The sequence below is a fragment of the Castor canadensis genome, chromosome 4 (genome assembly GCF_047511655.1).
Source record: "Castor canadensis chromosome 4, mCasCan1.hap1v2, whole genome shotgun sequence".
Taxonomy (NCBI): Eukaryota; Metazoa; Chordata; class Mammalia; order Rodentia; family Castoridae; genus Castor; species Castor canadensis.
In genome coordinates, this window is record NC_133389.1 from 29,938,105 (window position 1) to 29,955,814 (window position 17,710).

At 40.9% G+C, this 17,710-nt stretch overlaps 1 protein-coding gene across 1 annotated transcript in view; it reads left to right on the forward strand.

The window, feature by feature from the left end:
- Nucleotides 1-9,389, forward strand: part of Pstpip2 (proline-serine-threonine phosphatase interacting protein 2) — a 71,759-nt gene extending 62,370 nt beyond the window's left edge. Inside the window, exons 11-15 of the mRNA XM_020165054.2 lie at nucleotides 1,421-1,517; nucleotides 2,010-2,091; nucleotides 3,451-3,485; nucleotides 4,995-5,052; nucleotides 7,651-9,389. Coding sequence (XP_020020643.2) covers nucleotides 1,421-1,517; nucleotides 2,010-2,091; nucleotides 3,451-3,485; nucleotides 4,995-5,044 — 264 coding nt within the window. The 3' untranslated portion in view covers nucleotides 5,045-5,052; nucleotides 7,651-9,389. The remainder of the gene's footprint in view (nucleotides 1-1,420; nucleotides 1,518-2,009; nucleotides 2,092-3,450; nucleotides 3,486-4,994; nucleotides 5,053-7,650) is intronic.
- The last annotated feature ends 8,321 nt before the right edge of the window (nucleotides 9,390-17,710 follow it).

Genomic DNA, 17,710 nt, shown 5'->3' on the forward strand with positions numbered 1-17,710 from the left:
TTCGAGCTTGCTAGACAAGGGCTCTACCACTTGAGCCGTGCCCAAACCCTTTTTGCTTTAAGTTATTCTTTCACTTTTTTCCCAGGGCAGGCCTTAGATCTGGATCCTTCTACCTAGGGCCTCCCCTGTAGCTGAGATGACAGGCTCATGGCACCATATCTAGCTTGTTTTGTTGAGATGGGGTCTTGATAACTTTTTGCCTGAGCTGGCCTTGAGCCTGATCCTCCTCATCTCGGCCTAAGTAGCTAGGATTAGAGGCATGAGCCGCCTTGCCCAGCTCAAATCTCATTTTTAAAAGAGCCATGTTACATTGGGTGTGGAGAGCAGATGAAAGCCAATGAGAACTGGACACAAGCAAGGCAAGAAGAGGCTCACCTGCTTTTCCAAGATTGGCACAGCCCCAGAAGCAGAACAGCTGCTTCTCCTAAGTTGTTTGCGTTCAGAGAAGCAGTTTATAAAAGACCCCTGAAGGAGGAAGAGGGGCTTTTTGCCTTTGGCTTAGGTTTTTCGCTTTGGGCTTTTTTGGTGTGGGAAGCTTTTGGAAAGGAAAAGAATTACTGAAGGGAAAAGAATTGCTAAAGGGAAATTGCTAAAGGAAAAGGATTGCTAAGGAGGGTTGATAGAAAGTCTGCACCAAGAACTTTACCATAGGCCTTAGAAAATTAAGCCAAAGAAAACTTTACCATAGGCCTTAGAAAATTAAGCCAAAGAAAACTTTACCATAGGCCTTAGAAAAGCTAAGCTAAAGAAAAGCCAAAGAGAACATGGGACAGTGCAAGATAGAGGACCCAGACTTTAAGAGTTATGCATATGCAGTTTGTAGGCATGGTTGTTAGCAAGTCTGACCACCGAGGCTTTAAGAAAGGTAGAGAGAGATGGGACAGTGCAAGCCTGAGGGTAAAAGACTTTAAGAGCAATTAAGCTAAGGAACAGCTAAGAGAAAACATGGGACAGAGCGAATCTAAGGAAAGAGGTTTTAAAGAAGCCTTTAGAAGCAAGGTTTTAGAAAACTGCAAAGGAGTAAGGCATTAAAGATTAAGATAGAGAAAAGAAGCAATGAGGGTTGTGTGTCTCCATCCAAGCCCCCTACACACCTGATCCCACTTTCTGTCTGTCTATCCTGTATCTTTTCTCAATCTCCAATCACCCCTAGTTAGCCCCAGTTAGGTTCAGTAATAACCAGGAGCAAGAGAAAGCTGGCTCTAACAAAGGAGGGAGTGAGAAAACAGCACCCCCTTCAGTTGGGCATGATGGTGCATTCCTATAATGCCAGAACTGGGGGTACTGAGACAGGAAGATTGTGAGTTTGAGGCCAGCCTGGGCTACATGGCAAGACCCTGTCTCAAAAAGTAAATAAAAAAGCCATGTCACATTTATCAGCAACATAGCTCTGGTTACTGATTTGTCTTCTTTTTGTTAGATGTATGAACAAGTCCGCAAGAGTTTAGAAATGTGTAGTATTGAGAAGGACATTGAGTATTTTGTGAACCAACGCAAAACCGGACAGACTCCACCAGGTGAGTGGGGGCAGCAGGGTGAGTAGGTTCTAGTTAAGTCATTCTGTTTGTCTTTCTTGTCAGATGTCGTTGAGGATGTAAAGACACCTGTTGTGTTAGTCGGCTTCTGTGACTGTAACAAATGCCTGAGATAAATCAACTTGTAAGAGAGAAGTGCTTTGGCTCACAGTGCTGGAGGCTTAGTTCAGGGGTCAGTTAGGCCCATTGCTTTTGGGCCTGTGGCAAGGAAGCACTTGCTGTGGGGAGCCGAGCAACCTGTTCACCTCGTGGCCAGGGTGCAGAACTGGGAAGGAGGATCCCACAATCTCCTTCATGGGCACACCCCCATGACCTTACGATTTCCCACTGGGCCACACTTCTTAAAGGTTCTACCATCTTCCAATAGTGCCAAGCCGGGGACCAAGCCTCTAACACAGGGGCCTTTGGGGAACATTCTAGATCCAAACTCTAGCACCTGCTTCTTACTGTCTCGTTTCTTGATGACTCTTCTAGCACCCATCTTGTATGAGAATTTCTACAGTCCCCAGCGGAATGCAGCCCCACCGGGAAAGGCTACAGGGCCTAACTTGGCAAGGTAATAACCCAGCTGCTTTTTATGTGAAGAAAAATAGCTTTAATAAACATTTTAATTATTAATGTTCTAAGATGTATTACATTTTAAAGTTGTTTTTAATTGACAAATAAAAATTATACATATTTATCAAATGTAAGACATTAGAACTGTACAATATCTTCCATTGCCTTTGCTTGTAGGGGTCATTAACTTTTTGGAAATTGCATTTTTAGGACAAATGTTAAGTGATGTTTATAAGTCATAGATTAAGGAGGACTCTATCATGCTTGAGTGTGATCATTATTACTCCTTTATCAATTCTTTACCTTTCTTTTAGCCTGTAGAAAGCAGGAGTCAGAAAACTTATGACCTCCTGTGAATCAAATCTGGTCTGTTTTTTTGTAGGGTTTATGAGTTAAGAGCATCTACATTTTTAAATGGCTGGAAAAAATAAAAAGGATACTATTTCATGGCATGTGAAAACTAGATGAAATTCAAATTTCAGTGCCCATGTAGAAAGTTTTGTTGGAACACAGACATTAGTGGATTACATTCTGTGTGTGCCATTTTCCCACTAAAGCTGAGTAGAATTGCACAGAGATATACCTGGCTGGCAAAACCCTGATACTGGAAGTTTGCTGCCCTGAAAATAAAGGCTCCTGAGGGAAGGGAAGCTTCTGCTTCTCGGAAAGGCAGCTCGAAGTCTCAGCTGTTGAATTTTCCATCCAGTTCTAGAAAAGACGGGGGCTGTTTGGGAGAGATTGCATGTTCATTACAATATTTAAGACTGCCAGCCACATGCCTCCTAGCTACTCAGGAGGCAGAGATCAGGAGGATCACAGTTCGAAGCCAGTCCTGACAAATAGTTCAAGAGACCATATCTTGAATATGCACAACACAAACAAAACAGGGCTGGCAAAATGGCTCAAGCGGTAGAACACCTGCCAAGTGCAAGTGTGAGGTCCTGAGTTCAAACCCCAGTACTGCCAAAAAAAGAAGAAAAAAGATTGCCAGCCACTGTTCAAAACAGTTAATATGAATTAGCTGACTTAGTTCTCACACCGAGGTGGGAACTGTTGTGTTTCCCACTCTGCATATAAAGGTGTGCTGATATGCAAGGAGGTCAGTGAAACTTGCCAGCCTGGGCCACGGGGTGGGCTCTGTGCTCCGAACCACCATTCCTCCTGTCCCTCAGTGTCATGTAATGTCTGCTTCTGAGATTCCAACAGGTCGGGTTGTAGATCATTTGCTGCTTCTGAGCCTTCTTGATCCTCTAGTGCAGAACAAGAGCTGATTATAGTATAATATGCTTTTAGCGTGAAGTAGAAAGTTTTAAAAATAGCAAAAACTTGTCTGAAATTTTTTTTTCATTTCTTACAGGAGAGGACCGCTCCCAATTCCTAAAAGTTTACCAGGTATTCCAATAAGAAAGGCCTTTTGGAATTCTTAGGGCAGGTTTTCTTTAATATTGAATAGCTAGAATTTTTAAACGAGAGGAAAGGATCAAACATAATCAAATTTCCAAGAGAACGAGCCTATGTTAGAATCTTACTGTAAGTTAGGCATAGTGGCTTGTGCCTATAATCCCAGCTACTTGGGAGGCACAGATCTCGATCTTGGTTCAAGGCCAGCCAGGGCAAAAAGTTAGCAAGACTCTATCTCAACAAAAGTACATATCTGTAATCACAGCTGCATAGGAGGCATAGGTAGGAGAATCTAGTTCCCAAGGTGGCCCCTGGAAAAAACATGAAACCTGCTGGGGCTGGTGGCTCACGCCTGTAATCCTAGCTACTCAGGAGGCAGAGATGAGGAGAATCAAGATTCAAAGCCAGCCAGGGCAAAAAGTTTGTGAGACTCTATCTTGAAAAAAACCCATCACAAAAAAGGGCTGGCGGAGTTGCTCAAGGTGAAGGCCCTGAGTTCAAACTCCAGTACCACAAAAAACAAACAAACAAAAACAAACAGAAAAACATCAAACCTATCTGAAAAATGACCAAAGTAGAAAGGATTGGGGATATGATTCAATTGGTAGAGTCACTGGAATCCACTTAAGCTTGAATTCAAACTTCAATACCACCAAAATAAATAAGTAAATAAATAAAAGAATTCTATGAAAAAAGCACTTACTACAATAGTGCTTGTCCCAGAATGAAACTTGGTAATTGGTGTCCTATTTTATAGCTTATCCAAGAAAATTCAGCTATTAAAAGAAACTTCTTATAAGACAATATTATCAAGGAGATTATTTCAAATTGGACCATGAAAATGGCAGAACTGAGATACAGTTCCCCTTGGATCACACTGATCTGTAATTTATAGACAGTATAGACATAGAAAAATGTAACTTAATAATATATGTTTTGCACACTGCCCACAACAGGATCTTTCACTTAGAACTCTGGTCTCTTTATTCTCTGAATTCCTACCATACCTCTGGGAGAATCACACTTGGCATTTTTTGTTAATTGACTTCCCTGGGTAATTATAGGATCCCTGATGGTACACACTTTGCCTGCTCTTGTATCACTTCCAACACCTAACCCACTACTAAGCACATAGTTGGTGATTAAATATTTTACTGTCTGAGGAAGAAAAAAGATTTACCTGATTACATTCAAAAAAATGAAATTAGTATTTGATAATGTGTGACTTCATTTTTGCCCATTTTTGAAGATAATTTTACTGTAGATATTAATATTTTGGCATGGATGAAAAGGGGTAAAGAAGTCATCATAGTGATTTCCAGAATGTTTTCTGGTTTGCAGTCATGACTACCAATTATAGGGTTTGGTGCCAGATATATTTTGTCCTTATGAAAGGCCAATCACTGGCATCTTCCAGTGAAATGCCTTGTCTTGGAAAGGGCTAAGATCTGCCCATGATAAAATTTTAGCTGAATGATGTTCTATGTTCTTCCCTTGCAGATGACCCAGACTATTCTTCTGTTGATGACTACACTTTGCTCTATCAGTAACATCAATGGTAAGAACCTGTAATTTTCACATAAGCAAGCTGTCCTTGGTCTGAGCGTCTTTATGACACCACCATCAGACCTGTGCCTACAACTAGAAGTTGGCTGGAAACCATTGCATGCCTATTTAAATGATGGTATTTCCCCTTTTTTATTCTGTGACTATTTCTCTGCTCTTGTTAAGCTTTCTTTTGAGACAAGGTCTGGCTATGTAGCCCAGGCTGGTCTTGAAATTATGATCTTCTCGTCTCAGCCTCCTGTGTGCTGAAATGACAGTTGTGCACCACTACATCCAACTTGTTAAGCTCTTTTTGTAGCCATTACACACCTATGCTTAGGTACACTCACAAACAAAGCACACTTAATTCTCACTGTTGAAGTCATTTAGCCTTTAGTATACTCCCTCACCTCCTAGAAGAGGAACAGTTAAATAAAAAAGAAGTCAGTGAAAACAATACAAATGATATCACACTCACCAAACACACCACAGCATCATGGGGTGGAGGGGGCTGCACCAGATCATTACTGCTCTGAACTAACAAACCACAGGGATATGTGGAGAAGTCAACACTATCAAGCAAACTGCAATTGCAAAGATGGCCATGCAGTGGCTGGTTCTCTTTGGCACTCAGGCACTTGGTAGTGCCCTAAGTCAAAATCAGTCTTCACAAATGTGAAGGAATCCTTTAGAAACCAAACAGCTTAGTAAATTAAACTCTATATAGACTATACTTCTTTTAACCCAAATTGGCTTCTCCTGGGATAAAGCTATATAGGCAACATGGGCAAAGAAAAAATTTGAAGGAATATATTCGTAAGTAGATTGCACTTTTTCTTTTTGTTTATCCTGTTTTCTAACTTGTCTAGATGAGAATATATTACTTCTTTGACTAAAAAGTGTTTTGAAGAAGAGTCAGACTATTTGCATCTTCCTGATCTTGTGTTTTTGGGGAGTGACAGGAAGTAGGTGGATGAGATGCAGGAAGTCATAAGAGAACTGGAATAGCCTCTCTCCCACCCTTCCTGAATTTGTATTGGTAACATTTATTGCCCGTTATGAAACCAAACAGGTTTTAAAAGTGCTCCATGGTAATTTCCTACAGTGTTCTGTTCACTGAAAAGTGCTGGGAAGTTAGCACAGCAGATGTTGCCTCAGTCTCTTAAAAACACCTACTTTATGATTTATAGCAATTAGCTGTATAGGACAGGAGCCAAATTGTCTTAATTAGAAATAAGTAGCTAGTATCAATTTAGACTTAAACACAAGTCTATAGATTGCTTAAGAAATGTATTTAACATGTAAGAAACTTTGCTGTAAAAGATACTTCAAGACACAAATATTCCCTTCTCTAACAAGATATATCTTTCTGGCCTATAAAGAAATTGTAGTCTTTACAACCAATCATAATTTCTTCTTCATGGCCTTCCTCTTTCTTAGAGAGGAGCAAAGCCCTGATTAGAGACAGAAGAGGAACATACAAAGTAAATCAATGACTTGGGATTCAGAGGTAAAACTTGCTCTCTGGAACACAATACAGATGATGGCTAGGGATGGAACATTGAAAATCCTGAGAGTGTTTAAATTTTTATTTATTTACCTCTTCCTTTCTTGTTTGGATAAAACATATATGCTAGTGACTTAAAAGTAGCATGCCCCAGAACCCAAGAATCTGAAGTGTGAATGCAAGATGCCTACACGTTTACTTGAGTTGTCTACAATTTTAATGTCTGTGCTGGTTCAGTGAATAGGGGTTCAACATATTCATGTGTAATTGACTGAATTTCAGAGAATTTAAAAGAAGGAAGTCTGGGCTGGGCACTGGTGGCTCACGCCTGTAATTCTAGCTACTCGGGAGGCAGAGATCAGGAGAATTGCAGTTCAAGTCAGCCAAGGCAAATAGTTCATGAGACCCTATCTCGGAAAAAAAAATCCATCACAATAAGGGCTGGTGGAGTGGCCAAGGTGTTAAGAGCGCCTGCCTAGCAAGTGTGAAGTCCTGAGTTCAAATCCCAGGGCTGCCAAAAAAAAATGGAGCCTGGTAGTTAGGCAACTTATTACAATATTTAAAATGTTTGAATGGAACTGAAATTTAGACAGGAAGATTTAGGGAATTGTATTTGTTCTGCAGTTATTGATTTTAGCTGCTATTCTTGGTTTTAATCCTAATAGATTATAATATTTGAATTTAAAGGTGTTCATCAAGCTTTGCACTGGTGGCTCATGCCTGTAAGCTTAGCTATTCAGGAGGCAGAGATCAGGAGGATCACACTTCAAAGCCAGCCTGGGCAAATAGGTCTGTGAGACCCTATCTCAAAAAAGCCCATCACAAAAAAAGGACTGGTAGATTGGCTCAAGGTATAGGCCCTGAGTTCAAACCCCAGTACCGCAAAAAAAAAAAAAAAGAAAATGTACATCAAAAATATAAATAAAATGTGTGTTAATTACCACAAAGCATTCCCATTACGTTACATTCCATTTTCATCACTTTGGGTATTCATCCATTCCTCACATTTGTTTTCACTTACTGTGGTTGAATGCACTCTCAGCGTAAGAGTGTGGTGACATGAATGGGTTATTGAAATGAAATTTCTTTGTTATTTTCTTTCAGAAAAGAAAGCTTCTATGGCATGGAAAGAGGCACCCAGGGTAGCAGAATCGTAGCCAAATCTTGTCAAGCATGAAGACTTTGATGTGAATCTTGCTGTAATTTTTTGATATTTTAAATTTATAGTAAACATTTAGTTCAGCTTAAGGTAGTAGAGTTCTGCAGTTTTTTTGACCAAGTTTACAAACTGTCCCAGGCTGAAGAATTATCCTTTCCCAGTTAGTTAGTAACGCTATGAATGAATTCTGTTTCCTCCTTGAGAACAGAAGTGTCTGAATTCCAAGTATTGGCTCTAAAAGTGTACTGAGGTGGCTGCTGCAGAGAAGGCTGAGCTTTGGGAAGCATGGTGATGGAATTTCTCGAGCAACACACACTCTTAGTGGTGCAGGATTTAAAATCAACTTTGTTTTTGGTTGGAAAACTTAGAAGACACCTGTTTGCATTTTCTCATTTTAAAGATGAAGAAACAAATCCCAGATGTTTGGAATAAATTTCCTTATAGTTCTGTTGGCTGGTGAGAGACAGAACCAGACCCAGAGCACAAGCTCACTCCCCAATACCATTCTTCTAACCATTTTTGAGGCTGTGATGCTCATGCTAAAATTTAAAAGACAATATATACATATATTTTTGCCAGCATTTTTTCAATTGGGAAAACTACCAGGATTTAAATGTTAGATTTATTTTCATATGACAGTATGCTGAACTAAAGAAGAGCATATTTAATCAAATCTAAGAAACTATAGATTATAAACTATGCCATTATTTAATTATACCTCTAAGAATATGGGGTGGGGAGTTGCCAATTAAATGTGACAGGCCATTGACAGACATGCCCATTTGAATTTGAGACAGTAAAGTGTGAAACAAAGATTCTAGAATCAATAAGATATGGTATTCTGACTCTTCCTTAAGAGAATTTCAGAGTTTCAAAACCAGTCTTCAGCTGGGTGCCAGTGAAGCTTTGCACTGGTGGCTCATGCCTGTAATACTAGCTACTCAGGAGGCAGAGATCAGGATGATCACAGTTTGAAGCCTGGGCAAATAATTTGTGACACCCTATCTCAAAAACACCCATCACAAAAAAGGACCGGTGGAGTGGCTTAAGGTGTAGGCTTGAGTTCAAACCCCAGTACTGAAAAAAAGAACAACCCACATAAACGTTGGGTCTTTCTTTGTTACCCACAAACAACAAGGAGATTGTGTACCTTTTGTATATTTGTGCATTGAGAATCTGGTACATTTTATTTATGGCAAGTTAAAATGGCACTGTTACTTATTTGGTATATTGCAAAGAACTATGTCATCTCAAAGAACAACTATTTTCTTCTCTGCTCTGTGCAGTAGCTTTCCTAGGGCTATGGACAAATGGATTAAAAGATTGGTTATTTCTCCCTCTTTTAATATACGGTGCTATTGAGTGTGGCTGCTTCTTGTCATGGGAAGAAACTTGCATCAATTGCACATTTGAGAAACTCAAGTTTGCAAAGGGCCATTAACTTCCCCAAACTGAACAGGCTCAGGAAATTTTCCTTTATGCTCAAAGCATTCTGTTTTTAAGTATATTATTTATTGTTGGCAAGTCCTCAGGGATTTCACTTTTCTATTGGTCAGTGTAATTGATGTAAAAGTGTTTCATGAGTAGAAAATAATATTTTTATTTTATTCTTTTAGTTTGATATGAAGTAAAATAAAGGTTCTTGGTGATTTGAGATTTACTTTGCATTTTTGTGTTAAACAGATCTCTTGTCCTTGCTTTATTTGATTCCTTGTTTCATTTGCAAATGTTAGATTACAGAAAAAACAAATGTTGTTCAGGGAGGCCCAGTGGAGATGGTGCCATACCACTTCCTACTAGTCCTTCATGTGTTGGTTGCAATGTCATTTCCTCTGAGAGACACTGTCCCTGTCTGCCAACTAGGTTGGGCCCCACTATTGCATCCCCCATCTTTTCCTTTTATTAAATGATCTATTCTTAGCATTAATTGCTTAAGGTCTATCTTTTCCCTCTGGACTATAACCTCCATGAAAGCAGGGCCCTGGTCTATCTTTTCTCCTGCTGTATCTCCAGTACCTGACACTAGTTGTAAATATGAAAACTGTTAAGTGACCTGTAAGAAAACATAGCTGAGGGCTGGTGGTGTAGCTCAGTGGTAGATGACTTCCCTAGTATAAATAAGGTCTTTAGTTCACTCGCCAGCACTACAAGAAACACAAACATACACACAAAGCATAGCTGGAAAAGACAGTGACTTGAAAGACAAGGAGTATAAAGGGAGTGAAGCTAGACACATATTTGTGTTCATTTTAGTAAATACGAGCTACTCTATAGTCTCTTGCTGTATATAATTTGGGTTTTACCAGAAGCAGACCCCAAGCTAACAATTTGAGTACAAGTACTTTTACTGAGGAGGTGTTTTGGCCCTCTGAAACGGAGGCTAGAGTTACCCCAAAAGCTGGTACAGAGGTGTTCCTGCAAGTTCCCCTCAGTTATCATTGTCCCAGTCTGTCCTGAGATGGGGCCCCTTTGGATTCCAAAGAAGAATTAAATGCAGGGTGATCAGTCCAAAGCATTTATTAGGGGAACTTTCAAGTAAGTGCTGCAGCTTGTGGAATGTTCTTTCTACGTATGTCCACGATGACAGGTCATGGAGTTTATATTCTGGTTTAAGGAGTTTTGGCTCAGAGGAGAACCAGTTTATTTCTTTGGTTTGGTCAATCACCTAAACATCTTTTTTTTTTCTTTTATTATTCATATGTGCATACAAGGCTTGGGTCATTTCTCCCCCCTGCCCCCACCCCCTCCCTTACCACCCACTCCGCCCCCTCTCCCCCCCACCCTCTCAATACCCAGCAGAAACTATTTTGCCCTTATTTCTAATTTTGTTGTAGAGAGAGTATAAGCAATAATAGGCAGGAACAAGGGTTTTTGCTGGTTGAGATAAGGATAGCTATACAGGGCATTGACTCACATTGATTTCCTGTGCGTGGGTGTTACCTTCTAGGTTAATTCTTTTTGATCTAACCTTTTCTCTAGTTCCTGGTCCCCTTTTCCTATTGGCCTCAGTTGCTTTTAAGGTATCTGCTTTAGTTTCTCTGCGTTAAGGGCAACAAATGCTAGCTAGTTTTTTAGGTGTCTTACCTATCCTCACCCCTCCCTTGTGTGCTCTTGCTTTTATCATGTGCTCAAAGTCCAATCCCATTGTTGTGTTTGCCCTTGATCTAATGTTCACATATGAGGGAAAACATACGAGTTTTGGTCTTTTGGGCCAGGCTAACCTCACTCAGAATGATGTTCTCCAATTCCATCCATTTACCAGCAAATGATAACATTTCGTTCTTTTTCATGGCTGCATAAAATTCCATTGTGTATAGATACCACATTTTCTTAATCCATTCATCAGTGGTGGGGCATCTTGGCTGTTTCCATACTTGGCTATTGTGAACAGTGCCGCAATAAACATGGGTGTGCAGGTGTCACAGTCTTTTGGGTATATCCCCAAGAGTGGTATTACTGGATCAAATGGTAGATCCATGTCTAGCTTTTTAAGTAGCCTCCAAATTTTTTTTCCAGAGTGGTTGTACTAGTCTACATTCCCACCAACAGTGTAAGAGGGTTCCTTTTTCCCCCGCATCCTCGCCAACACCTGCTGTTGGTGGTGTTGCTGATGATGGCTATTCTAACAGGGGTGAGGTGGAATCTTAGCGTGGTTTTAATTTGCATTTCCTTTATTGCTAGAGATGGTGAGCATTTTTTCATGTGTTTTCTGGCCATTTGAATTTCTTCTTTTGAGAAAGTTCTGTTCAGTTCACTTGCCCATTTCTTTATTGGTTCATTAGTTTTGGGAGAATTTAGTTTTTTAAGTTCCCTATATATTCTGGTTATCAGTCCTTTGTCTGATGTATAGTTGGCAAATATTTTCTCCCACTCTGTGGGTGTTCTCTTCAGTTTAGAGACCATTTCTTTTGATGAACAGAAGCTTTTTAGCTTTATGAGGTCCCATTTATCTATGCTATCTCTTAGTTGCTGTGCTGCTGGGGTTTCGTTGAAAAAGTTCTTACCTATACCTACTAACTGCAGAGTATTTCCTACTCTTTCCTGTATCAACTTTAGAGTTTGGGGTCTGATATTAAGATCCTTGATCCATTTCGAGTTAATCTTGGTATAGGGTAATGTACATGGATCTAGTTTCAGTTTTTTGCAGACTGCTAACCAATTTTCCCAGCAGTTTTTGTTGAAGAGGCTGCTATTTCTCCATTGTATATTTTTAGCTCCTTTGTCGAAGACAAGTTGGTTATAGTTGTGTGGCTTCATATCTGGGTCCTCTATTCTGTTCCACTGGTCTTCATACCTGTTTTTGTGCCAGTACCATGCTGTTTTTATTGCTACTGCTTTGTAATATAGTTTGAAGTCAGGTATTGTGATACCTCCTGCATTGTTCTTTTGACTGAGTATTGCCTTGGCTATTTGTGGCTTCCTGTGTTTCCATATAAATTTCACGGTAGATTTTTCGATCTCTTTAATGAATGTCATTGGAATTTTGATGGGAATTGCATTAAACATGTAGATTACTTTTGGGAGTATCGACATTTTTACTATGTTGATTTTACCAATCCATGAGCATGGGAGATCTCTCCACTTTCTATAGTCTTCCTCAATCTCTTTCTTCAGAAGTGTATAGTTTTCCTTGTAGAGGTCTTTCACATCTTTTGTTAGGTTTACACCTAGGTATTTGATTTTTTTTGAGGCTATTGTAAATGGAATTGTTTTCATACATTCTTTTTCCGTTTGCTCATTGTTAGTGTATAGAAATGCTAATGATTTTTCTATGTTGATTTTATATCCTGCTACCTTGCTATAGCTATTGATGATGTCTAGAAGCTTCTGAGTAGAGTTTTTTGGGTCTTTAAGGTATAGGATCATGTCATCTGCAAATAGGGATATTTTGACAGTTTCTTTACCTATTTGTATTCCTTTTATTCCTTCTTCTTGCCTAATTGCTCTGGCTAGGAATTCCAGTACTATGTTGAATAGGAGTGGAGATAGTGGGCATCCTTGTCTGGTTCCTGATTTTAGAGGGAATTCACCTAAACATCTTTATCAGTGCGTGGGAATGTTCATAGCCACAGTTTGGGCTCAAGCCTGCTGGGAAAAGCTTACAGCTGGCTGGGACAGAGAGTGGTTAAGGCTCCCTGATGCATGGTTGGGACACAGAAAGAAAGTGGGGGGACTGGCAGGACCTGTAGTGGTGATCCTGGAATTCACCATTATGGAAATGGAGAATGAGACAGGGAAAGGGAACAAGGTAGAAAACAGGCCCTGTCAAGCCAGTGACAAAGTGGGCACCTAGAATGATCCTACTGGGTATTCTTGGCAGTCACTGGTAGAGGGCTGCACCTTGGAGCCACTACTTTTGTGGCACTTCTGGGCTGCCTCAGTGGTGGCAGAGTGGGTTCCAGAGTCCTCAGGCGAGGACAGCTCATGGCAGTTGGAAGTTGGCATGGTGATTGAGGAAATGGTAGGTACTAAGAGGATGTGGATAGGGCACTGCATGTCTCTGGCCTCTGCATAGTTCAGATCCATCTGTGCCCACATTAATTTGACTCTGTCTTGTCATTCCTTCCTCAAGTCCCAGCTCCCCAAATGAACACACATGCTTAAGAGAAACAGGAAGTTTAGCAGGACAAGTTAGTTTTGTTCTGTTGCTATAGATGGCTCTAAGTCCCTAACTGACGTTCACCATCTCTTTCCTCTACTACCCTGTTGTGTCTTACCCCCCTGCCCCCACAATTCATATGTTGAATTCCTACACCCCAGTGTTTGGTCCTTGGGACTATGTTTGGAGATATTGAAATGAGGCTGTTGGGGTGGCCCTAATCCAATATGCCTGGTGTCCTTACAGAAAGAGGAAGACACATATGGGAGGTACATGCACAGAGGTTGACCATGTATAGAGGCAGCAAGAGGGCGACCATCATATGTACACTTAGAGGAGAGGCCTTGCTCCAATCCAGCTGGCACATTGCTCTCCTTGCTTTTTTAGACCGCCACACCCTCCAGAACTGTGAGAAAATAAATTTCTGTTATTTAAGTCACCCAGTTGGTGATAGTTTGTTACAGAAGCCCTAGCAAACTAGTACACACATTTTGTGTCAAAATATCACGTTGGCCTGTAATCCCAGCACTTGGGAAACTGAGACCAAAGGATTTCAAGTTCAAGACTAGCCTGGGTTACCTAGTGAGAACTTGTCTCAAAAACAAAACAAAACCTATCATGTCATATTCCATAAATATAACTTTTATTTGTTAATTAAAAGTGAATAAATAACCCCCCAAATGAAATAAAGTAAACAATATGCACACATTCTAAATTCCCTTCACATTTGGCTAGTTCTGCTCTTGTCTAGGTTGCTTGACTAGTGGGATAACCCAGATCATCAGCCCTGTGCAGCGGTGTCTTAGCCCCCAGTTATCAGGCTCTTGTCAAACCTCATTTGCTAATTTATGTTTATCACAAGACACAGGTACACAAAGAGGTACCCCACCCCAGACAAGCTCCTGAGTTCCACATATATTCCTGTCCGTCCCCATCTCTGCCTCTTTGCCTCATGATAATCACTTCTTCCTCCAGAGATGGTAACTCCTTTCCTTGCTTGCTGTTCTAGTGGCTGGTGGAACCCCAGATGACCAGGTATCACCTGCAGTTCTAGTGGAACCCCTTCTATGTGCCCTGGTAGATCCATCTCCTGACAACCTCCTCGATCCAGGAGCCTGAGTCCAGCAGAGCCTGAAGTTGAAGGGGATTGGAAAGCACAAATTCCCCTAGTGAGTCAGCAGGAGCTCTGGTGACAGAGACCACTCTAACTTCTTGGCTTCCAGACCTGTGTTTTCTACCTATTGGAATCAAAACAAATATTAGAATCTACTTATTAGAATATTGCGTCCATATAAACACCATATAAAACCTCATGTGGGACAATGCCCCAACCCTGCAAGATATCTCTGGCAAGCTGCTGTGCCTTTAAGAGGCCACTCTGGCATTTTCTTAGGCAATGTGTACATAGTAGATAAGGAACAGCCCAGGGACACTTGCCCACTGTTGTAGTACCTTCCCTGAAAGTCAATCTCTTGGTTTAAGAGTACATTCCTGCCTGGCGCTGATGGCTCACTCCTGTAATCCTAGTTACTCAGAACACAGAGATCAGGAGACTCGCACAGCCTGAGACAAACAGCTCGTGTGGCCCTATCATGAAAGACCCAAAGCAAAAAGCAGGGCTGGTAGAGTGGCTCAAGTGGTAGAGTGCCTGCCTCGTATCACCAAAATGAAGTGCATTCCCAGCAGGGGTCACATTGCTTCCAAAGAAGTGAAAAGTGATTTTTTTGGTGGTTAACTCAGGACTCTCTGCTTGCTAGGCAGGTGCTCTACCACTTGAGCCATGCTTCCAGCTCGAAATTGATTTTTTTTTTTTTTTGTGGCAGTGGGGTTTGAACTCAGGGTTCTTCTTTGTGATGGATGTTTTTTGAGATAGGGTCTCATGAACTATTTGCCTGGACTGGATTTGAACCATGATCCTCCTGATCTACACCTCATAATTAGCTAGGATTATAGGTGTAAGTCACTGGTGCTGGGCTCAAATTTGATTCTTGATGGGTAAAATAAATCATACTTATTTTTAGGTCTAAAGTATATGTATATAACGTAAACAGATATACAGTATGCCTGTCATATTAACATTTTACGATGGTGGCAATTAGGAAAATCATCTGAAAGGCTCCTTAAGGGAATGACAATGAAAAACAGTTTGAGAAGCACTGACCTAAAGCAATGCTGTGTGGAATTCCATAATGGCACACCAGGTACTCTCTAAGTCCCTGGATAGAGGTGCTGGCTCCCCTGAAGGCCAAAGGACAAACCCATTCTTGGAATCAATCCCAATAGAGAGGAATCTGTCCCTTTGAGGTTCGAGGAGTGTGATGGAATCAACTTGCTGACATGTGGCTGGTCACATGGCTGGTGGGTCACCTTGAGGTTCAGCCTCAGCCTCTGGGCTCATTGGTCCAGTAACCGACAGAACAGAGATGGTCAATGGAAGGTCCCTGCATGGTCCATTGAGGAAGCACGGTGGCAGCCAAGGACAGAGGGCAGCTCATTCCACTGAACGAGTCATCATAGCCACCTGCTTGTTTGGCACCTCCCCTGTGATGGGTATTCTCTTCTGAGCGTTGATGAGAGGCACAGAAATTTGCATATTTTGTTGCTTATTCCCATAGGCCCACCCATGGGCTTCTTCCCAGACTTCTTTGATTTCAGTCTTCTAATTTTCTTCCCTGTCCAACCAGTCAGGTATGTGCCACAGCCCAGCAGCCTATACACACACACACACACACACACACACACACACACACACACACACACACACACACAATGTAGCCACAGGTGCCTGTGGCTAATGCCTGTAATCCTAGCTACTTGGGAGGCTGAGATAGGGAGGATTGACGTTCGAGGCTAGCCCAGGCAAATAGTCCATAAGATCCCATCTCCAAAAATAATGAGAGCAAAATGGACTGGAAGTGTGGCTCAAGCAGTAGAATGCCTGCTTTGCAAATACCAAGCCCTGAGTTCAAATCCCAGTCGCACCCCCCTTTCCCCGCAAAATTGTAGGTTGGATATTCTTGGCACTTACTAGCCCTAATTGACTTAAGAAACTGAAATAATTTAGAAGTAACCTGATTCCTTCTCAGTTTTACAAACTGTATTTAGTAATCAAAATGATGAAATAATTCTTCTGACAAAGTGATAGACAGGAAGTAATTAACTTTTTGTAGAATGAATGACTTCTCGGAAATTGTCTGTAGGTAGGGACACTAATGGGGAACTGCCACCAGATGTCAACAGAGACTCTGGTTTCGGTAAGCGTGTTTCAGAAAGGTCAGCATCTTTTCCTGAATCCCTGTTATGAAAGGCAGAGTTTTAGATACTTGTTGACTTACACACCACAGTTTTACTAAGTTTTAGAATATCACATTATAACATGAGAATTATAGTTCTTTTTATGAATGATTGGTTCTTGTTTTTCATTGATCAGCATTTTCTCATGATATTAAAAAGTTTTAAATTCTTGAGATTGCAGTGAAAATTAAGACAGCTTAGCCCAGCACCAGTGGCTCACACCTGTAATCATAGCTACTCAAGCAGTAGAGATCAGGAGGATTGCAGTTCAAAATCCAGCCCAGGCAAATAGTTTGTGGGATTCTATCTTGAAAACACTAATCATAAAAAAAGGGCTGGTGGAATAGCTCAAGGTATAGGCCCTGAGTTTAAACCCCAGTCTGTAAAAAAAGAAAAAAGAAAATTAGGACATATACTAGAGGGAAATTTGTCACACATAAATCAATATTAAAAAATCAATATTAAAAATGAGAATGACTCTCTAATCAATGATTTCACATCTAGGCATCTTTAAATTTTTGTTGTTGTTTTTTTTGAGACAAAGTCTTGCTATATAGCCCAGCCTGGCTTCAAACTGTGATCTTTCTGTCTCAGCCTCCCATGTGCTGGGATTACAAGTATACATCACCACGCCAAGCTCTAAGAATCTATTTTATAGAAATACATATACACAAAAATTTGTAAGAATGGCCATATGTGCTGGATGCCAGTGGCTCGCACTTGTAATTCTAGCTACTTGAAAGGCTGAGATTGCGAGGATTGAGGTTTGAGGCCAGCCCCCCCCCAAAAAAAATTCCTGAGATCGCATTTCCAAAATAATCAGAGCATAATGGATTGGAGGTTTGGCTCAAGCAGTAGAGCACCTGCTTTGCAAACCTGAAGCCCTGAACTCAAACTCCAGTCCCACCAATAGAAAAAAAAAGAATGCTTACTGGGGCTAGAGATGTAGCCAGTGGTAGAGCACTTGCCTAGCATGCTCAAGACTCTAGGTTTGATCCACAGCACTGTACACACACACATACACAGACACACACAGACAGATAGACAGACATTAATTAACTAAGGGAAAAATGCTGTAAGACTATATATTCTTACAAGGAAATATCTCCAAG